Raw genomic sequence first — 23,527 nt, forward strand, 5'->3', positions numbered from 1 at the left:
AGCGATGAGCGATTTTCGTCAGGTTTTGCAGAGAAAAAGACGACAATAGATTCCAACGGTGAAAAAAATTGTTGCGCGTCAAAAAAAAATTGTTGGGCTTCAAAATCAAATTTGGTGAATTTTTCACCTTTTCGTGAATTTTCGGCAATACGGGTCAGATTCGCCCATCACTACTCAGGAATAAGGACTACCTCTTCTTCATCCAGGCTTATTTTTTGTCCTATATACACCTTGGGGCTCAGCACTCCCAACAGTCCAGCAAGACAGCCCTGATTGGAGCAGTGATAAATCTTACTCTAAAATGGGTGGAGTTTTGGGTGATCATTAGCGACGAGCGAAATTTTTCGCCACAAAAAAGACACCCATAGACTCCATCACTAGTGATCATGGGCATAGCTGGGCATTATGTAAGGGCAGAGGATCAGGACATAGGGAACATTTTATGATACAGGTATGGGATCCATTATCCAGAAACCAGTTATCCAGAAAGCTTAGAACTATAGCTCTTAGCAGCAATAAACTGCCCTATAACTATGATTAAGTGTGTTCTACACTGGCACCGAGTACAAAAGATATAAACTAATGACTGTTCTGTGTCTCTTAAGTCAATGTAATTTATGTAACCATAGCAACAGCAATTAATTGGAGCTACTGAAGAATTATTGAGTAAAATCCACATTTGTAGTGCCAATTAGTTGATCCCAACTAAGATATAATTAATCCTTATTGAAAGTATGTTAATATTTACATGATTTTCTAGTAGACTTAAGGTATGAAGATCCAAATTACAGAAAGATCTGTTATCCGGAACCCCCCAAGTCCCGAGCATTCTGGATAACAGGTCCCATACCTGTATTATTATCTGAAATAAAGAATCACTAGCATGTCATGAAGGGAGTGCTGATAATAACCTTTGATCGGTTGTACTCAGGGTCGGACTAGGCCCGCTGGGCCCAGGTCCGCACCCACATGTGGCTATTAATGTCGCGACCCCCTTTATCAACGGTCGCGGAAGAAAACGGTGTGCTTGCGCATGTGCACAACTACGGCGCCGCGCGCATGCGCACAGATGAGGGGTTGCGTGCATGTGTAAAGACACGGCGCCGCGAGCAGACGCACCAGACAACGGCACTGCAGGGGGGTCCTGAGGGGGGCCCTGGGGCAGCAGCCCCGGTGAGCCCCGGGCCACCCAGTCCGACATTGGTTATACACAGTATTGACACTGCACACTAGCCAGAGTATAAAGGCTCATCTCCTGGATGTTTCTGAACTACAACTCACAACATTCTGCAACCTACAATCAAGGGTTAAAACATGCTGAGACTTGTATTTCAGCCACATGTGGTTCAGGAGAAAGGTTTAAGGGTCAGGGCACACAGGCAGATTTGGGGAGATTAGTTCCCTGGGCAAAAAATCTCCTCTTCTTTGGGCGACTAATTTCCCTGAACTGCCTCCCCGCCGGCTAAAAATGTAAATCGCCGGCGGGATGGCACTCGAAGCATTTCGTTTTCCAAAGTTGCCTCACCAGGAAACTTCGAGCGACTTCAGAAAACAAATCGATCCGAGTGCCATCTCACCGGCGATTTACATTTTAGCCGGCGGGGAGGCAGTTCGGGGAGATTAGTCGCCCGAAGAAGAGGAGATTTGTCGCCGGGCCTGTGTGCCCTGACCCTAAAAGAAACACACACACGAGTTTCATTCCTTGTTTGAAGCAGTATTGTCACCTTTCTGTTTTGTATGCCTCCTAACAGATTATTATCTTGATTCCCCAAATAGAAGGGGGCAGGGAAACAGCTCCTATAATATTAGTTCAGTTATACAGGTAATTCATTAACCTGGCTTTAGACTCTTGGCTAATTGCTGTTGCTAAGGTTATGTCAAACATCTCATGAAGAAAACAAGACATAGTAATTTGTTTACTTTGTTGGTATTTGTTATTTGCTGGATACTGGACAAGCCCTAGAAACACACTGGTTGAACGGCCATTGCTAATGGAACATGATGGCCACTGATAAAAGACTCATCTGGCACAAGGGGACCCTGTTCTTCAGAACATCTGTTGCCATCGATGCCTCTGCTCATCCGCTGTAAATATCAGTCCTGTGCTCCAACTGGACGAGGGCTGGGCTCTGGCTCGTTAGTACAGAGACTAAACATAAAGGAACCTCCTTAGGAAAATACAGATATTTGTCTCTTGAAAATGAGGACCAATAGAAATGTTGCTTAGAATATGCCTATATATTCTAATATCTATAGGACTAAAGGTATATTTTATACTAGAGATGCAACGAATCCATTATTTTGGATTCGGCCGAACCCCCGAATCCTTCAGCAAAGATTCGGCCAAATACCGAACCAAATCCGAATCCTAATTTGCATATGCAAATTAATGGTTGGAAGGGGAAAAAATGTTTTACTTCCTTGTTTTGTGACCAAAAAGTCACGTGATTTCCCTCCCTGCCCCTAATTTGCATATGCAAATTAGGATTCGGTTCGTCCGTGCAGAAGGATTCGACCGAATCTGAATCCTGCTGAAAAAGGCCAAATCCTGGCCGAATCCCGAGCCGAATCCTGGATTCGGTGCATCCCTACTTTATACATCCAGAAACCCGTTATCCAGAAAGCTCCAAATTACATAAAAGTCACCTCCCATACACTCCATGTTATTCAAATAATTAAATTTTTAAAACAGTAGCTTGTACTTGATCCCAACTAAGATATAATTAATCCTTATTGGAGGCAAAACCAGCCTATTGGGTTTATTTCATGTTTATATGATTTTCTAGTAGACAAGTTACGAAGAACCAAATTATGGAAAGATCCGTTATCCAGAAAGCTCCGAATTACAGAAAGGCTCCCATAGACTACATTTTATCTAAATAATACAAATTTTTAAAAATTACTTCCTTTTTCTATGAAATAAAAAAAACAGTAGCTTATACTTGATCCCAACGAAGATATAATTAATCCTTATTGGAAGCAAAACCAGCCTATTGGGTTTGTTGAATGTTGATGATATTCTAGTAGACTTAAGGTATGAAGGTACAAATTATGGAAAGATCCATTATCCAGAAAACCCCAGGTCCCGAGCATTCTGGATAACAGATCCCATACCTGTACCACCTTGTGGCATCACCTCTAGGACCTGCCTGCATGTAACAATCATTACAGGAAACTGGTACCTTCATTCTTACGTTTTTTCTCTGATCTCTTTAACTCTTTCTGTTAACTTGTAATATGTTATAGAATGGCTAATTTTAAGCAACTTTTCAATTGATCTTCATTATTTGTTTTCTATAGTTTTTAAAATATTTGCCGCCATTTTCCATCTTTCAAATGGGGGTCACTGACCCCAATCTAAAAAGCAAATGTTCTGTAAGGGCTACACATTTATTGTTATTGCTACTTTTTATTGCTCATCTTTCTATTCAGGCCTCTCCTGTTCATATTTCAGTTTCTTATTCAAAGCAGTGTACGGTTGCTAGGTTAATTTGAACCCTAGCAACCAGAACTGGAGAGCTGCTGAATAAAAAGCGAAATAACTCAAAAACCACAAATAATAACAAATGAAAACCAATTGCAAATTGTCTCAGAATATCACTTTCTACGTCATACTAACAGTTCATTTAAAGGTGAACAACCCCTTTAATGTATAATTGAGATATTCATTTCCTGACACTTGCTTGCGGTTACTTGACAAAGTGCGGGCGGCGGCACAGGAAGGTACATATCTGCCGCTGTGAAATTGAATAGCTAATTAACCTGCCAATATGAATTAAGATACTCACGTTGACAGAGAACAATGGTTCATATAACAGCACTGCCTGTATATACAGTGATATACATTGCAGGAGTTAGTGATACAGAGGCACCCTTGCCTGACTGGTTTCTCATAGAAGGGTAGGAAAGGGCAGTGTCCTGCAAAATGATGTATTGCCGCCTACACTGTATTAAGAATCCAGACAACTGCCTATATAAACCCACAAGGGTATAATTAAAGGAAAAATAACACCAAAAAAAATCAAAGTGTTATAAAGAAATTAAAATATCATGTAATATTGCCCTGCACTGGTAAAACTGATCTGTTTGCTTCAGAAACACTACTATAGTTCATATAAACAAGCTGCTGTGTAGCCATGGCGGATATTGAAAAAAGACTATATGGCACAGGTTAAAAGATAAGTAAATCTTAAAAATGTGAATGTGAAATTGACACGGGGGCTATTCTAAGCACTTTTGCAATTTACATTCCTTATTTATTTTCTTTTTATTCCAAAATATTAAAGGATACATGTGCTGTTAATATGAATGAATTGTGTTACAACAGCGCCACCTGCTGGTCATTTTCCCACCAGTCTGACCACCAAGTAGTCAAGGAAGTTGTCAGGAGAAAGAAAGAGGCTGCTCTGATTTTCTTCTGCTTAGGAAAACAATTAGAAACCTTTCTCACATCTTTCCTAAGCAGAAGAACATCAGAGCAGCCTCTTTCTTTCTCCTGACAACTTCCTTGACTACTTGGTGGTCAGACTGGTGGGAAATGACCAGCAGGTGGTGCTGTTTTAACACATTTCATTCATATTAACAGCACATGTATCCCATAATATCTTGGAATTTAAAAAGAAAAAATAATGAATGTAAATTGCAAAAGTGCTTAGCATAGCCCCCTCGTCAATTTTACATGCACTTATTTAAAAGGTTTACTTATCCTTTACTTATTCCAAGATATTAAGGGATACATGTACTGTTAATAAGAATGAATTTTGTTACAACAGTGCCACCTGCTGGTCATTTCCCACCAGTCTGACCACCAAGTAGTCAAGGAAGTTGTCAGGAGAAAGAAAGAGGCTGCTCTGATGTTCTTCTGCTTAGGAAAGATGTGAGAAAGGTTTCTAATTGTTTTCCTAAGCAGAAGAACATCAGAGCAGCCTCTTTCTTTCTCCTGACAACTTCCTTGACTACTCGGTGGTCAGACAGGTGGGGGAAATGTATCCTTTAATATTTTGGAATAAAAAGAAAATAAATAATGAATGGAAATTGCAAAAGTGCTTAGAATAGCCCCCTCATCAATTTTACATTCACTTATTTTTAAGGTGGCATGCTTACAACGCACTATTTCCACGACAGTTGAATAGACATGTTATTGTCTGTACAACTGGCCAACAAAACCATTTTACTGTGTAGGTTAATTGATATTATTCAGCCCTGTTGCTCTTTACCAACCACATTGGACACCAAAACTGGAGGTTCTTCATTCAGAGAAACCTGTATCTATGGACTTAAAAACAACTGTCAGTAGCAAGGGAGGATGTGCCTGGTATATGGTCTTAGACCGTCAACCTAGTCTGTATGAAAATCATCTCTATGGGAGATCTGCCCTACTTCCAACTCATATGTTGCTATTTTTATATGAGCAGTGTTCAAAAAGCACCCTGCACTTCCAGGTATCTGCCTCATAAAGCCTATCGTTTGGTGGAGGAAGCTTTGTGAAGTTATCGCCTTTTTCTCTGCTTGCATGGTGACCCCTTGTTACTGTGGATCAATCTATCCTTCCAACAGAGAACTTCTCTCCCCAGATCAATGGAATGATCAAAGGGTTTCCATTGTTTCCATTGATGCCACTGTTATATATGTCATTACACACTGAAAATGATGGTGTAAGACTTAAATCTATGTTTTTTTTTTTTTTTTAGGCAACCGTCAATAAAGAACCGCCCATACCGAAGCAGACAGTCTCTAAACAGCCCGAGCCCCGGGGAAACCGAAATGGACCTTCTTGTGACTCGTGAAAGGCCACGACGTGGGATCCGCAACAGTGGCTATGATGTAAGTCTATCTGTGCTACTCACTTACTTATTTGATAGAATATGCTCACTGGTAGGACCGTTTACAGTGGGTTTCACAAACGGGCTGGGTAGGTTTGGGGCAACAAACAAGTCAAGGCAACAGTTGTGGGCAGGTGGCAAGCCAAACTATTTCTCCCCCTTATTATATCGATTTTTATGTCTACAACACCTATGGTGACTAGTGATGTGCGGGTCAGGTTTTCCCTGACCCGCACACTACCATAACCCGCGCTCCCTCCCTTCACCCGCGACCTCCGGGTTCCTTTTATAGACCCGCGCTGCCCCGCTGATGATGTCACAAAAAGTGGCGAGCAGGGCCGGATTTACCCTTCCTGCCCCCCCTAGGCCCAGCTACTGTGCCGCCCCTCCCCCCCGTATTTTCTGTGCACGCATTCGCTCAGCAGCTCTTGCCTGAACTTGCTCCCTTCCCAATCCTCTAGACTCAATTTCTAATTACTCTGGCGCCGTGCGTGCCCGTGTGGCGCGCCAAGTGATGTCACGATGAAGTGCGCATGCGCAGTTACATGGTAACGTGGCGACGTCACAGAGCGCAGACCGGAAGAAGTGGAGATCTGCACCGACACCGCTTGCTATCTACTCTCTGTAGAGTAGAGGCAGGCGCACAGCAGGAGTCCACACAAGCTGCTGCGCCGGGTCAATGGGGGGGGGTGGCGTTTGCTCTGTTTGGAAATGTGACGGTCACGGACCGCTCCGCTTTACTATGTTATAGAGAAGATGTTAGGGGGCCTGCTTGCCGCCCCTAACATCTTGCCGCCCTAGGCCCGGGCCTAGGGGGCCTCTCCCCAAATCCGGGCCTGGTGGCGAGGCATTAAGGCGCGAGCCTATAAAAAAAGGAATCCAGAAGCCGGCAATGCAAGGTGGCGGGTGGGGAGAGCAGGAAGAAGAGCCCGCAACCTGTCACCAACTAGAGGTGCGAGGTCAGACCGAACCCGCCAGACCCGAGCGTAAACCGGTGGGTCCCGTGGGTATCGGGCCGGCCCACACATCACTAATAGTGACATCACTAGAGGCATATCCCTTCCCCTGTCTACTTACCTCCTGAGAGGGCAGGTATATAAAGTTAGATCAACTGTTAGACCGAAAAACACTGGACCGTGGGAGTGGGAAAGTCAGATGTGGGTCAGGACATTCCCAGGGTGCACAATCATTTTCCTGTCTGTTGTTCAATTCATTCCTTGGTTGTTAGGGCAAGTTCTACCCTTGGGTAAAATAATTCTTTTAGATGATCCATGTTGATTTGTCTTATCTATAAGCCACAATGAAACGTTGGCTCAGAGGCCGTTGCTTTGTGATGGAAATGGTTGGATGATTGTAAAGCTCTACTAAACAGCAGCTGGGCAACCATTTCTACTTATGGCCACTAGATGGGCTGTGTACTATTGCTGGGAAATCCAAAATGATTTTTCAAGCAAGTGGTTTTTCCACCAGATAAATTAACAGCAACTTGTCTACTCCCTGACGCCTCGTAAGGAACAAAGATAAAGAACCTTGATTGTAACTGAGAGTAATGGCATTGGCTTTGGCACCCTCTCACGGCCTCGCGTTATTAAAATGATCTTTATTATTGGTCGGGAAAAGACCAGTCGTTAACTTTAAATGGGAAAAGTAACATCTGCCTTCAGACTCTGATCTTAACGGCTGAAATGTTCTCATTGACTTAAATGGGTAACGTCATGGCATGAAATAATGCAGTTAAAGGGTTAGTTTGCCTTTAAGTTAACTTTTAGTATGTTATAGAACGGCCTGTGTCTAGCAACGTTTCAATTGGTTTTAATTACAGCTATGGGAACTGTTATCCAGAATGCCCGGGCTCTGGGGGTTTGGATCTTTCTGTAATTTGGATCTTCATACCTTGTCTACTAGAAAATCCTGTAAACATTAAATAAACCCAATAGGCTGGTTTTGCTTCCAATAAGGATTAATTATATCTTTGGGATCAAGTACAAGCTACTGTTTTATTATTACGGAGAAAAAAGGAAATCATTTTTAAAAATTTCGATTATATTAAGGATAGGGAGGACCACATGTCATATGTTCAATATGGTGCCAGTATTAAATGTATGTTTACAAATGCAAGAAGTCTGACTGGTAAAATGGGAGAGCTGGAGCTGCTGGTGATGGAAGGAAAATATGATGTGATTGGTGTGGCCGAAACATGGCTGAATGAGTCGCATGACTGGGCAGTAAATATCAGTGGCTATACTTTGTTTCGGAGGGACAGAGGCAATAGAAAAGGAGGAGGGGTATGTCTGTATTTTAGGCAGGATTTAAAAGCTCATATAAAGGAGGAAGTTGTGTTAGAAAATGAGGGGCCAGAAGTCGTATGGGTGGAGTTCTTCACCAATTGTAAAGAATCCAGCAAATTAATTGTAGGAGTATGCTATAGACCCCCTAATGTAAGTGAGGAAGAAGAGACAAAGCTCCTAATGCAAATAGAAAAGGCTGCTAGTTTAGGTAAAGTAATGATAATGGGGGATTTTAATTGCCCAGATATTGACTGGAGCAACAGTACTGCCAGATCAGTTAATGGGAACAAGTTTATAAACTTATTGCACGACAATTTTTTAGCACAGGTTGTTGAGGAGCCTACCAGAAAAAATGCTATTCTTGATTTAGTGATCTCAAATGACCCAGAACTTATAGCAAATGTGCAAGTCATTGAACCCCTGGGTAATAGTGACCATAATGTTATATCCTTTAATGTCTGGTGCAAAAAACAAAAATATACTGGGGCAACAAAAACCATGAATTTTGCCAAAGCTAATTTTAGTGCCTTGAGGGCTGCCCTACAGAGCATTGATTGGGGCATTAGGTTTTCAGCTAAAAACACGGAACAGAAATGGTTGTCCTTTAAAATGATATTAAATCATTACTGTTCTCAATTTATTCCCTTAAGGACTAAACGTAGAAGCTCTAAGAATCATCCTGTGTGGCTTAATACAGAGGTAAAGATGTTAATGGGAAAGAAGAGAAAGGCATTTAAAAACTACAAATCTGTAGGGACAGAAGCTGCATTTAATGAATATAAACACTGTAATAAATGTTGTAAATCAGCAATCCGGAAGGCTAAGAAAAGAAATGAAGAGTTAATTGCGGTGGAGGTGAAAACTAACCCTAAAAAGTTTTTTAAATATATTAATAGTAAAAAGATGCAGGGTGAGAGTGTTGCTCCATTAAATAATGGTACCAGTATGGTTGTAGCAGATACAGATAAGGCAAATGTGTTAAATCAGTTCTTTTCTTCAGTGTATACAATAGAGGAGTCTGGGTTCACAGGCTCACTTAATAACTGCACGAATGGTTCAGCTCAATCTAGTCAGTGGCTGACTCAGGATATGATTCAAAAAGCTTTAATACAAATTAATGTAAACAAGGCTCCAGGGCCTGATGGCATACACCCCCGGGTTCTAAGAGAGCTTAGTTCAGTTTTAGACCAGCCCTTATTTCTGATTTTCTCAGATTCACTGTCATCTGGTATGGTGCCTATGGATTGGAGAAAAGCTGATGTTATTCCAATATTTAAAAAGGGATTACGATCTCAGCCTGGCAATTATAGGCCAGTAAGCTTGACATCTGTGGTGGGCAAATTATTTGAAGGCTTGTTAAGGGATCACATTCAAAATTTTGTCCTAATGAATGGCATTATGAGCAACAATCAGCATGGCTTTATGAAGGATAGGTCATGTCAGACGAATTTGATTGCATTTTATGATGTGGTAAGTAAGATTCTGGATAGTGGGGGGGCAGTAGATGTGATCTATTTGGATTTTGCCAAAGCGTTTGATACTGTGCCCCACAAACGACTGCTTTCTAAACTAAGGTCTGTTGGGCTTAATGAAGTCGTTTGCACATGGATAGGAAACTGGCTACAGGATCGGGTACAGAGGGTGGTTGTTAATGGGACATTCTCTACTTGGAGTAAGGTTCTTAGTGGGGTCCCCCAGGGCTCAGTATTGGGTCCACTTTTATTTAACTTGTTCATTAATGACTTAGGGGAGGGTGTTGTAAGTAATGTATCAGTGTTTGCAGATGACACAAAATTATCCAGCCCAATTCATTCCATCCAGGATGTGGCACTTGCAACAGGATCTTGACAAACTGGCAATCTGGGCAGCTAAGTGGCACATGAGATTCAATGTTGATAAATGTAAAGTCATGCACCTGGGATGTAAAAATATCCACTTATAACCTTAATGGGACTGCACTAGGCAAATCCATTATGGAAAAGGACCTTGGAGTCCTTGTAGATGATAAACTTGGCTGTAGCAAGCAATGCCAGTCAGCAGCATCAAGAGCAAATAAAGTCTTGAGCTGTATTAAAGGGGCATAGAGTCACGGGAGGAGGGGGTCATTCTTCCACTGTATAGAGCACTTGTAAGGCCCCATCTAGAATATGCCGTACAGTTTTGGTCTCCATCACTCAAACAGGACATTATTGTATTAGAGAGGGTACAGAGAAGGGCAACTAAGCTGGTAAAAGGTATTGAAAATCTTAGCTATGAGGAAAGACTGGCCAAATTGGGGGTGTTCACGCTGGAGAAGAGGCGCTTAAGGGGTGATATGATGACTATGTATAAATATATAAGGGGATCATATAACAATCTCTCTAATGCTTTATTTACCAGTAGGTCTTTCCAGCTGACACGAGGTCACCCATTCCGATTAGAAGAAAAGAGGTTCCGCCTAAATATTCGGAAGGGGTTTTTTACAGTGAGAGCTGTGAAGATGTGGAATTCTCTCCCTGAATCAGTTGTACAGGCTGATACATTAGATAGGTATAAGAAGGGGTTGGATGGCTTTTTAGCAAGTAAGGGAATACAGGGTTATGGGAAATAGCTCATAGTCCAAGTTGATCCAGGGACTAGTCTGATTGCCATTTTGGAGTCAGGAAGGAATTTTTCCCCCTCTAAGGCAAATTGGAGAGGCTTCAGATGGGTTTTTTTGCCTTCCTCTGGATCAACTGGCAGATAGGTAGTTAATAAAAAAAAAAAAAAAAAAGGTTGAACTCGATGGACATGTGTCTTTTTTCAACCTTACTTACTATGTTACTATGTTACTATGTATATTGGTAAAATGGAGTCTATGGGAGACTGGCTTTCTGTTTTTGGAGCCTTCTAGATAATGGTTTCTGGATAACCGATCCCATACCATTTTTATTATGATTTTTTCATTAATCGTCTTCCTCTTCTACATCTTTCCAGCTTTCAAATGGGGGTCGCTGACCCCAGCGGAAGCAATATCAGGTATAGGGCACTCTGGAAATCACTTGCACATCAGACCATAGGTATCAATTAAAAAGTAAAAAAATCTTTATTTAGACTACGCGCGTTTCATGTTCATCTGACACTTAGTCATAAGCTCTCTCACTGACCCCAACACTATTGCTCTACGGGGCTATTGTTACTTTTTATTATCTATGTTCCTATTTAATTTTTTCTCTTATTCCTGTTCTAATCTCTTGTTCAAACCACTGCCTGGTTGCTAGGCTAAATTAGACCCTAGCAACCAGATAACTGCTGAAATGCCAAACTGAAGAGATGCTGTACAAACAGTTCAATTAAATTAAAAATGAAGACTAACTGCAAATTGTCTTGATTTTTGATTGAATATTGAAAGTCCTAGTCATACTAAAAAGTTATTTTCATGGTGAACAACCCCTTTAAATATGGTGCCATAACAATCCACCATTTATTCTACACTGATTTTCCATCGCAAATAATCAGGCGGAAAGAGTAATTCCAGAGCTAAAAAAGACATAACCTTATTGTTTGTAGGGTAGGCACTAGTGATGGGTGAATTTATTCGCCAGGCAGGAATTTGCTGCGAATTTCCGCATTTCACCGCGGGTGAATAAATTCACGAAACTGCCGCGAAAATTCAGCAGCAAATTTTGGCCGGCGCAAATGATTTTTTGACAATGTTGGCCCTCTCGACAATTTAATGCACGCCCATTGACTTTAATGAAATCGAACAAAATAGGCACTCGTCAAATTGTCGCCGGGGTCAAAATTGTCTCCGGCGTCAATTTTTCCGCCAGCGAATTGACGCTGGCATCGAAATTCATGTTTCCCAAATTTTTCAACGTTAAATTCTCTAATTTTTCAGCGAAGTGAAACAGGACAAATTCGCCCGTCACTAGTAGGTAGTAAAAAGAGCAATCCTCCAGGCAGTAGTAGTAAAAGCAGTTCTTTATTGAAGTTAGGGATGCATTGAATCCACTATTTTGGATTTTGTCGAACCCTCGAATCCTTCTCTAAAGATTCGGCCGAACCCCCAAATCCTTCTCTAAAGATTCGGCCGAATACCGAACTGAATCCGAATCCTAATTTGCATATATCAATTAGGGGTGAGAAAGGGAAAAGATTTTTTACTTCCTTATTTTGTGACAAAAAGTCACGCGATTTCCCTCCCCGTCCCTAATTTGCATATGCAAATTGGGATTCAGATTCGGTTCGGCCGAATTAGAATCCTGCGGAAACAGGCCGAATCCCGAACCGAATCCTGGATTCGGTGCATCCCTAATTGAAGTACAAGTGTGGATTAAACCCTTACGCGTTTCGTGTTCTCACAACACAATCATAGGCTACCTACTGAAAAAGACATAGATACATTTACTATGGCCAAACTGGCTAGGGCTGGAGCAGTGGTCCCCAACCAGTAGCTCACGAGCAACATGTTGCTCACCAACCCCTTGGATGTTGCTCCCGGTGGTCTCAAAGCAGGTGCTTATTTTTGAATTCTTGACTAGAAGGCAAGTTTTGGTTGTATAAAACCAGATGTACTGCCAAACAGAGCCTTCTGTAGGCTATCAGTCCATATAGAGGCTACCAAACAGCCAAACACAGCCCTTTTTTGGCAATTGCATGGACTTTTTCATGCTTGTGTTGCTCTCCAACTTTTAAATTTAAATGTGGCTTACGAGTAAAAAAGGTTGGGGACCCCTGGGCTGGAGTGTCTAGTAGCACAAAATTGTACCCATTAGAGCCCATACAGAAAGAATTTGTAGAGCAAGGGGTTGTTCTTCGATTTGTGAAACCCCTGTACTGTCTGCAGGGAGATTGGATGGTAGTGTGATTTATTTAAAAAAATGCAAAAACTTCATTATTATGTGACCTGCATTAATATTGGAGATTTAACTTAAAGCCACACATTTTAGACCAAATAAAAAAAAGGGACAATGGACTGGGCTGTACAATACAAAAGAGCAGTGGAACGGGGGTGGGGGTGGTATGATCTCACTGCCGACTCTCATCCTCAGATTTATAGCAGATTTTGGTCCTAATGCATTTCACACAAGATTGCCGCCAGTGCCGGTTCTGCCTTTATGAGGAACTAGGTCAGAGCGCCGCATGTTAATCTCCAGAGCTGAGAGTCTGAGGGACCGGCAGAATTTATACCTGAAGATGAAGGTTTCATTTATCACGGCATCGTTAAAATGTCTCTGTGGCTGCGGCATGTAAAGGATATCAGCCCCCAGAACTGCAGATTATTCCAGCCATAGAAGAAAGAAAGGGAAGAAAGCATTGGGATAAAATCCATTATATTCTTTGAATAAATACTGTTTGTTGGCATGAGCAAGAATTCAAGGAGCAAATTGCAACCCCCCCCCCCCTAAATCCTATGGCAATTGCTTGAATAAGTTAAAGGCAGAAAGATTCTGTTCATTTTGACCCCATGTGTGTCCGGCTGACATGACTGGGTACCTGAGGATTTCCAGGTGGGCCATATCCAAGGACAACTTCCATCAGCTCTTTCCATAGGTCTATGATGCCAATTTCATTAGGCATTGTCTACATTTTGTGAGCAGGGTCACCATACTGTCTATTTAGTTGGGCCCTTTCATGGGTCCCATGTTATTAGTGTCTGAGCCTCCTGAGAGACAAGCCCTGCCAACTAATTAGAATGGGGCCTAAACAATAAAAAAACTTTAATGGAACTGTGCTCTTAGTCACGGCCCTGATCAAAGCCACAGCAATTCCCCCAAACCTTCCAACTTCCCATTCAAGCCCGACCCTTTGCAGCCCACAATTGGGCCTTGACATTTTTTTTCTGTAGGCCACCTTTCTGCCCAAGCCTAGCCAGCAGATGACGTAGGAGAGGGGGGATCTGAAAGAGGTGGGCAAATGAGATCACAGGGAGAGGTTTGGACCCAATTGGTGGCGGGATTATGTTGCAGCAGGGATATGACATGGATGGTCGGTACGGACCAAATATTTGACAGGAGGCAAAGTTGAAGAAGGAGGGATGGTGGAGGAGGCAGGATTGGGGGAATCAGAAGTGCTCTACTGAGACAAAATAGGTAGGAATTTAAAACAAATACATTGCCTGTAAATTTACAATACTGGCCCCAGCCCTGGCTGGTATTTTAACCATAACCTTATGCAGTACCCTCTGTACATCCTGATAAAAGCCTTAGTTGCTAAAGTGGGACCTAGATGTCAGATTCTCTGGAGAACCCTAGGCGGCCCAGTCTGACTCTCGCATCAAACAAAATGTGATGAGCAAAACACTGTTTGTTGTTTTATGGGTTTTCCCATGCACAATGCTTGTTCTGCAGACCAAGTGTGATACAAACCTACAAGTGTGATACAAACCTCTACATTAAGTTGACTAACTTAATGTAGAGATGATCTCCTGTTGTCTTAATCTGTGTGATAAGTATGTGTGATGTTCTTCTTGCAGACGGAACCTGAAATGATTGAGGAGACAAATATCGACAGGGTCAAGCAAGCCAGAACTTTTATCAAGTCCCATCAGGCCAAAGGCCATTCAGAAACGTCCACGTTGAGCTCCCAGCCATCCATCGATGAAGTCAGGCAGCAGATGCACATGTTGTTGGAAGAAGCCTTTAGCTTGGCATCTGCAGGCCACGGAGCTCCAAAGAGGCAACAAGATCCTTATGCGTCAGTACAGCACATGCCGTATTCTGAAGTGGTGACCAGTGCTCCTGGCACCATGTCCAGGCCTCGGGTGCAGTGGGTGCCAACATACGGACCTGAAATGTATCAGTATAGCCTGCCCAGGCCGGTGAGTACCCCAGATACACTACAATCACAACAAGAGCTGTGCCAGCGATTGAAATGTTAGCGATATCACAAGTAGTGAGTTTCATGATGAATTGAGCACCCCCTGTTGGAGATCCAACATTTTGTCAGGGCCCCTTATGTTCCACGAATATCTAAGATAGCACATAAGTCAATATAAAAGGGTCAAGAAAAGCAGTGTGCCATGTGCAAAAGACTTATGGCCACTCCCATGAATTAATTTCTTCCTTTGTACGTTATCACCGTATTCATGAGGAGCTGGAGGGGGCATCACCCATTCTGCCTCTACCCATGCCCTAAATTGGGTGCAGGCCCGGACTGGCAATCTGTGGGTTCTGGCAAATGCCAGAGGGGCTGCTATAAGGTGCCATAGAAAGTCAGTATTTAGTGGGCTGGTGGGGGCTGTTTGGGCCTCTTTATGGGCTGATTGGGCCTCTGTGTACCTGAAATGCCAGGGCCTATTTTAATTCTCAGTCCGGACCTGATTGGGTGTCATTCAGCAAACAAGTTAGGAAGCGTGGGTGGACCCTATGGACCTGTGGCAGGTGGTAAGGACAGAGCTGGCCGGCTCTGCACCTCATACCAGATGTTTTGTAAGGGTAGAGGCACACAATGCTATTTGGGGGAGATTAGTCACCCAGCGACAAATTATCTCTTCTTCGGGCGACTAATCTCCCCGCAATGCCATCCTGCCGGCTGGAATCTAAATAGCTGGCGGGATGGCACTCGGAGCAATTCGTTTTCCGAAGTCCAAGTGCCATCCTGCCGACGACTTACATTCTAGCCAGCTTGAAGGCATTGCGGGGAGATTAGTCGCCCGAAGAGGAGGCGATTTGTTGCTGGGCGACTAATCTCCCCCAAATAGCATTGTGTGCCTCTATCCTTAAGGTGCAGAACACAAATAGACCTAGGACAGAAGTGCTCCCTAAATAAGCACAAAGGGATTTCTCTTGGCACCCTACTGCTCTTGTACTTCTGCCCTGACTAACTCACTAACTAACTAACTAACTAACTAACTAACTAACTAACTAAGCCCCTCAAATCTCGCCCTAATTGACCTTCAAGCTGAGCTTTCAGGTGTATCTAAGAGAATATTTAACAATTATTCCCATATTCACCCAAAGTGGCATTCAGACTGAGCCCCCCACCTTGCCATTTCTCCCACCCCAGGAAGACCAGGGAACCACTGCCCTACTGTGATAAATAAGAATATTCTAAGTCCCATTGCCAAGCAGGAGGAGGCACGCCAACTATTTTGTAATACTGTAAGACACATGCATTATGGGTAGGAGCATGCTTAAAAAGAAGCCAAGGAAAGCTTTCTAATTGTTCTTTTCTTGGAATACACAAGTGTATTCCAAGATGTGCCCTGTACAGGCAGAGGGCAAGGTGAGTAGCACATACACAATAATTATCCATAGGCACAGTGAGTGGTAGCCATACAATGAGCAGCTATAGGACTATATAGAATATATAAAGAGCGGGATGGGCTCCCACTAGAGAGCACAGTTGCCCATAGCAACCAATTAGCAATTCGGGTTTCATCAGGCTACAATCAGTTAGAAGATGAAAGCAAACAATTGGTTGCTATGGGCAACTGCACTAGAGCAATTTAGCACCTGGATGTTGTATTGAGACATCTATATAAAAGTCTTCTACACTCTTTATTAAATACAGTTCATTCCTTCAGCTTTGAGTTAACTGTCTGTATGCTATTGAATGGCCTGTTCTTATTACCCTGCAGACTTACCGGTTCTCTCAACTTCCGGAAATGGTTATGGGTTCACCTCCACCTCCCATTCCTCCCAGGACAGGTCCTGTTGCAGTCACTTCTTTACAGAGGTAAGTTCCTTCTAGATTCTTCTCATTTACCCGACAGCAGAGAGGTTTCTACACTCACGCAATAATGAAAGCACTCATGCAGCAAAGCATGCTGGGTGAACAATGCAGCCACATGTAGTAGTGGGCAGAATATAGAACACATATCTGTCCTTGTAATGAGGGATGCGGGGGGCTTTGTGTAGGAACCACACTATTACCGGAGTGATACCAAAAAATCCTGAATTCTGATGCAGGACACATTGCTGCCGTTTCTCAAAGTCTGCCATCTAGTGTCCAATTGAGAACTATTTAGGCTCATTGGCTTTGTCTAGGGATTAAATACATTTATATCTGGTTTACTGGACAATTCTACTCATGTTTTATGCACCCTCTTTATAGCAGATACTTTTGTAGTAGAATGGAGTTAGATCTTGAGCTTATGCCATTAGATTGAGCTATTTGTTCCCCTTGGCACCAGATGATAAAGTTGGGGGGGTGCAGAATGGGTGTAGGGGGCGGTATGGACTTCATGAGCCTTACTAGGGCCCTACTCTATGCCCGTGGGGTCTTCTTCATGCTTGTTACTCCACCGCAGAGAAACTTTTCTTGATCTCAGTTCTCTCAATGAAAAGATGGTGCCAGGAATCATTTGAATATTGGTTTTGCAAGCAACACCAGCATGCCCAAGACCTGGATATTTCATTTAGCCCAAATGCCTAACTGGCCGCAAACCCGTTATTTGTTCTTTCATTATCTTGTAGCCACCTTTTCGCCCTGGCAGTTTGCACACAATCTGAATAAGGGTGACCATACATGAGCAGACCTGCTTGTTGGAGAGGTCACCAAACAAGTGGCTCTTGCCAGATATGTCCTCCTTGAGTGGGTGATATTGTGCATCAATGAACCAATCCTCAATCCAATGGGATTTTTAAACCTGCCCAATTGAAATTTGGCTGATTTCCGGCAAGATATTGGTTGGGGAAGCTGCCGACTTGGGCTGTTGGCAGCTTTTATCGCCCTGTGTATGGCCAACTTAAGAGTTTGGTAGGATTATTATCTCCCGGTACCCTAAAATGAAAGAATACATACAAAGAGACTAGTATCTGATCAAAATGGGCAATATGACATTGGCCACAAAATCAGAAGTCTGGGACAGACAAGAGAGTTTACTTCCCCGATGCCAAAAACCTTGGAGAGTCATTTTATCATGTCTTGCCCTTGGCTGATGGAATCTGTTATCCTTTCCAGGTCTACGGCCGATAAGGTGAACAAAAGTTCTCGAGCAGCGGAACCCAGTGGCAATGAGCAGGGTCCAGGTGAGCATGGGGGTTTTCCACCGGTTTCAAGGGCGCCGGTGACTGTGGCCCAAGCGGATCAGTCAGTATCAAATTATGCAGGTGAGACCACATCACCATGGCTTGGTATTAAATTGACAGTAACAAAGGATATTATGGATTTTGGAGGTTTACAGAATACCTATGAATCATATTATGCCGCTTCCTATATTCCTATAAAATGCGTGTATGTTTTCTATAGGCGTCCAGTTTTAAAGGAATGATTTTGCACCCCTGTCCTTTTAAAACATCTTAAAATGCTCAGTGTTCAGGGCTGATTGATCTCTAGTTTGGACTATATCAATAAAATTGTACTCTGTGACTGATGATCAGTTTAAATTCCTAAGCAGCAGGGAAAGCTTTTATTGTATTGTCACAATCACAATTTTGAGCTTCATTTATTGGCCTTATCCGCTTAAAATTTTAGGGGCACAGCACCATCATGTTTGATATCCCCTGTGTTAGCTCTGACACATGTTGTGTAGCACAATGCACCGCGCAGGGCGTCGTATTATGAGTTGTTCTTAAAGGAGAATTAAACCCTAAAAATGAATATGGCTAAAAATGCCATATTATATAAACTGAAACGTAATTACAAAAATAGGCTTTATAGCAGAGAGTCCAGAATCCTCAGCATCTGCACTTAGATACATTTGTAACAATTTTAGATAAGTAAAGATACAATTGTAACTATTTAAGAAAAGCAAGTCTCTTGAGACTCACAGCTTATAGGGCAATTTCACCTTCATTGGTAAAACTGTTATAACACATGAAACATGGCCCTAAAACTTTCATAACCTGCCAAATTTTGTAAAATGGACATGTTAATTAGGGAGTGTGGCCATACAATGGCCGTGGTAAAAAAATTTCCGCACTGCGCGCACCAGATATTTTTGTTCCCATTTCCATTTTTGTTGGAAAGTATGTGCTAAGTTGCCCAGTAACTTATATAGGTATGGGACCCATTATCCCAAATGTTCGGGACCTGGGGGTTTCCAAATAAGGGGTCATTCCTTCATTTGGCTGTTCATACCTTAAGTCTGCTTAAAAAAAATAATTAAAACACTAATGAAACCCAAGAGGATTGTTTTTTTTTTATCACAGTGAAAAAGAAAATCAATTTTTAAAAATGTAATTATTTCATTAAAATGAAGCGTATGGAAGATGGCCTTTCTGTAGTTCGGAGCTTTCTGGATTACAGGTTTCCAGATAAATTTGGCCTATTATGCCTCTATTGACTGTCCACCTTTTACTTCCGTTCTGTAAACAGAAGAAATGAAGCCGTTTAAAACACCTGCTTTCTCCCTGTTTCCATAAACCAATTCACTTGCTTTTTATACAGTCCAATACCTTCCTTCTTCATTTGTTTTACTAATTTTATATTCAAAAAAATTATTTGGGATTTGTTTTATTCTTAGCCATGACCCTTTCATTTTTAATGTTAGCTTGCCTGATTGCTGTTTTGTCTCCATCACTTATTATTGTTGATATATTTATTTTATTGGGCAGGTAACTCAGCACCAGCAGTATTTGCTATTCCTGGAAACAGATCAGGATATTCCGGTTACTACATTCCACAGCCTCCCTCTTCCTACAGAAATCAAGCGTGGATGTCTTATTCAGGAGACAATGAGCTACCGGGACAATGGGCCGATTCAGTAAGAATCCTTTCTTTGGAAAGCATAGTTTTACAAAATATAGATACTGGCTGAAAGATAGTGATTGAGCAGTGATCCCCAACCAGTAGCTCGTGAGCAAAATGTTGCTCTACTACCCTGTGGATGTTGCTCTCAGTGTCCTCAAACGAGGTGCTTATTTTTGAATTCCAGGCTTGAAGGCGAGTTTTAAGTATAGTGCCAAGTAGAGACTTCTGTAGGCTGCCAGTCCACATAGGGGCTACCAAACAGCCAATCACAGCCCTTATTTGGCACCGCAAGGGACTTTTTCATGCTTGTGTTGCTCCCCAACTCTGTTTACATTTGAATGTGGCTTACGAGTAAAAAAGGTTGGGGACCCCTGTGATAGAGTGTTGGACTGGGTCTCCTAAGGCCAGAGAACCCAACATCGAGGGCCCACCCTCACAACAATTAGATGTAGATATTGCTAACTGTAAAGTATCATATTGGTAGAAATAATTAAGGGCTAATAAAAAGTGGCTTGGCACTGGAGCTGGAGCCCACCAGGAGATACTCAACTCCAGACATTCTTTTAATGAGGATATCAAAGCATCAGAGCAACTGTAAATGGTATATGTATAATTGGGTTTAATACAGGGGAATAATTATCCTTTGATAGTTTTATGGTGTTTGTCAATTTTCTTCTTGGTGGACCCCTTGGATGATAGGTCCACTTGTAATCCATCTTCTCTAAAGTTAATTATAGGGGAGCTATGGAAGGGGACAAGACCAATAGCACCATGGAGTCTTAGGCAAGTCTGATAATGCAAACTGAATTAGTGAAACCTTTATAACATTTCTGTTAATGTTTAGAAAAGCAAAGCAAAAAAAGAAGGTATTTCACTGGACAAAGTCATCACAAATGAAACAGTGTTTAATATTTAATAGAGTATATTGAGTTATATTTGAGTCCTCTTCTGTACTTCAGCAAAGCAGCAGTACTGGCGTGCTTTATGGCAGAGATTTTATCATCTTTATGGCAGAACGTTGAGACCACAGGTGTCAGAGATCTTGTCTAAAACGTATTGTTTGCAGCACTGCAGGATTTTGATCCGAAAAGGGTTTATTTAGCAGTGTGTTTAAGATAAGAAAGAACAAGTAAACAATCCATAGCAGTTTTTGTTAATTAGAAGTGAATGCATTATTCAAGTTTTAGGGTGATAATGTCCCATTAAAAGGCAATTATTGTCTTCATTGTAAAGTGATTAAAGAAACATTAACACCAACAAATGAAAGTGTTTAAAAGGAATTACACTATAATGTACTGGTGCCCTGCACTGGTAAAACTGAGGTGTTTGCTACAGAAACGCTAATACAGTTTCTATAAACAAACTGCCCTGTAACCATGGGGGCAGCCATTCAAGCACAAGATACACAGTAGATAACAGATAAGTACTACTATAGTTTATATATACAAGCTGCTGTGTAGCCATGGGGGCAGCCATTCAAGCACAGGATACACAGTAGATAACAGATAAGTACTACTATAGTTTATATAAACAAACTGTCCTGTAACCATGGGGGCAGCCATTCAAGCACAGGATACACAGTAGATAACAGATAAGTACTACTATAGTTTATATAAACAAGCTGCTGTGTAGCCATGGGGGCAGCCATTCAAGCACAGGATACACAGTAGATAAATGATAAGTACTACTATAGTTTATATAAACAAGCTGCTGTGTAGCCATGGGGGCAGCCATTCAAGCACAGGATACACAGTAGATAAATGATAAGTAATACTATAGTTTATATAAACAAGCTGCTGTGTAGCCATGGGGGCAGCCATTCAAGCACAGGATACACAGTAGATAACAGATAAGTACTACTATAGTTTATATAAACAAACTGCCCTGTAACCATGGGGGCAGCCATTCAAGCACAGGATACACAGTAGATAACAGATAAGTACTACTATAGTTTATATAAACAAGCTGCTGTGTAGCCATGGGGGCAGCCATTCAAGCACAGGATACACAGTAGATAACAGATAAGTACTACTATAGTTTACTATAGTTTATATAAACAAGCTGCTGTGTAGCCATGGGGGCAGCCATTCAAGCACAGGATACACAGTAGATAAATGATAAGTAATACTATAGTTTATATAAACAAGCTGCTGTGTAGCCATGGGGGCAGCCATTCAAGCACAGGATACACAGTAGATAACAGATAAGTACTACTATAGTTTATATAAAAACAAGCTGCTGTGTAGCCGTGGGGGCAGCCATTCAAGCACAGGATACACAGTAGATAACAGATAAGTACTACTATAGTTTATATATAAACAAGCTGCTGTGTAGCCGTGGGGGCAGCCATTCAAGCACAGGATACACAGTAGATACCAGATAAGTACTACTATAGTTTATATAAACATGCTGCTGTGTAGCCATGGGGGCAGCCATTCAAGCACAGGATACACAGTAGATAACAGATAAGTACTACTATAGTTTATATACACAAGCTGCTGTGTAGCCATGGGGGCAGCCATTCAAGCACAGGATACACAGTAGTTAACAGATAAGTACTACTATAGTTTATATAAACAAGCTGCCGTGTAGCCATGGGGGCAGCCATTCAAGCACAGGATACACAGTAGATAACAGATAAGTACTACTATAGTTTATATAAACAAGCTGCTGTGTAGCCATGGGGGCAGCCATTCAAGCACAGGATACACAGTAGATAACAGATAAGTACTACTATGGTTTATATTAAGAAGCTGCTGTGTAGCCATGGGGGCAGCCATTCAAGCACAGGATACACAGTAGATAACATATAAGTACTACTATAGTTTATATAAACAAGCTGCTGTGTAGCCATGGAGCACAGGATACACAGTAGATAACAGATACGTTCTGAAGAATCCCATTGTATACTACAGATCTTATCTGTTATCTGCCTTTTTTCATGTGCCTTTACTCCTTATTAGCTTTGAACGGCTGCATCCAAGGATACACAGCAGTTGTAGAGTTTCTGAAGCTACAGTGCAACACTACATTATATTGTCATTCTTTTTAAACACTTAAATGTTTTGGTGTTACTGTTCCTTTAAGTTGCTTTAATCTACCATATCTTTCCAAAGCACCACTGTAAAGATATCTAATTTCCCTCATAGGTTCCTCTCCCAGGATACATTGAAGCTTACCCAAGATCTAGATATTCACAGAACTCTCCATCCCGACTCCCCAGACAGTTCAACCAGTCATTGAATGTACATACAAGCCTTGAGCACACCGTCGGACCATCTATCGGAGCCTCTCAGCAAAGCCTGGCAGACACAGACACCCCAGACACTTCCATCACCAACCTTTCCACTGCAGCTCTGGTTAAAGCCATACGGGAAGAAGTAGCCAAACTGGCAAAAAAACAAACGGACATGTTCGAGTTCCAGGTGTAAGGAGGGCTACATTGTAATAGTGCCTAAATGCTGGGCTTGAAGATGGGACACTATGGTATTTGTATTCTGTTTATCCTAAATAATAGAAAATATTTATGTAAATTAAAGGGGACATTAAGTGTCATTAAAATCAACCTTTTTTTCAAACACCCACTGTCTTACAACATATGCGCCGTGGGTTAAAAAAAAAAAGAAATACATTTTTGCCTGTTAATGAGACCTTCGCACACAACCTCTCAGTTCTGCCATATTGGAAGTTGGGGGTGTGGTCTGTGACTGTTCCATGAGGGGGTTGCATTGTGATTGAAAAGGTAATCCCGCCCCTAGTCTCTTTCCAATCTTCAATGTCCTGAACAACTGGATTGGCTGTTAGAGTTATTTTTCTGAG

The 23,527-nt window shown here is 41.9% G+C and overlaps 1 protein-coding gene across 2 annotated transcripts in view; it reads left to right on the top strand.

Annotated features, from left to right (window-relative positions):
* kiaa1549l.S (KIAA1549-like S homeolog) overlaps nucleotides 1-23,286 on the top strand; it is an 84,898-nt gene extending 61,612 nt beyond the window's left edge. Inside the window, exons 16-21 of one of the 2 annotated variants that reach the window (XM_041560903.1) lie at nucleotides 5,691-5,823; nucleotides 14,547-14,891; nucleotides 16,653-16,750; nucleotides 17,978-18,045; nucleotides 19,573-19,721; nucleotides 22,858-23,286. In XM_041560903.1, coding sequence (XP_041416837.1) covers nucleotides 5,691-5,823; nucleotides 14,547-14,891; nucleotides 16,653-16,750; nucleotides 17,978-18,045; nucleotides 19,573-19,721; nucleotides 22,858-23,139 — 1,075 coding nt within the window. In that variant the 3' untranslated portion in view covers nucleotides 23,140-23,286. Of the gene's footprint in view, nucleotides 1-5,690; nucleotides 5,824-14,546; nucleotides 14,892-16,652; nucleotides 16,751-17,977; nucleotides 18,127-19,572; nucleotides 19,722-22,857 lie in introns of both variants that reach the window. The other variant, XM_041560902.1, reaches the window with a different exon arrangement.
* Nucleotides 23,287-23,527: the final 241 nt, after the last annotated feature.

This window comes from Xenopus laevis, chromosome 4S, assembly GCF_017654675.1.
Source record: "Xenopus laevis strain J_2021 chromosome 4S, Xenopus_laevis_v10.1, whole genome shotgun sequence".
Classification (NCBI taxonomy): domain Eukaryota; kingdom Metazoa; phylum Chordata; class Amphibia; order Anura; family Pipidae; genus Xenopus; species Xenopus laevis.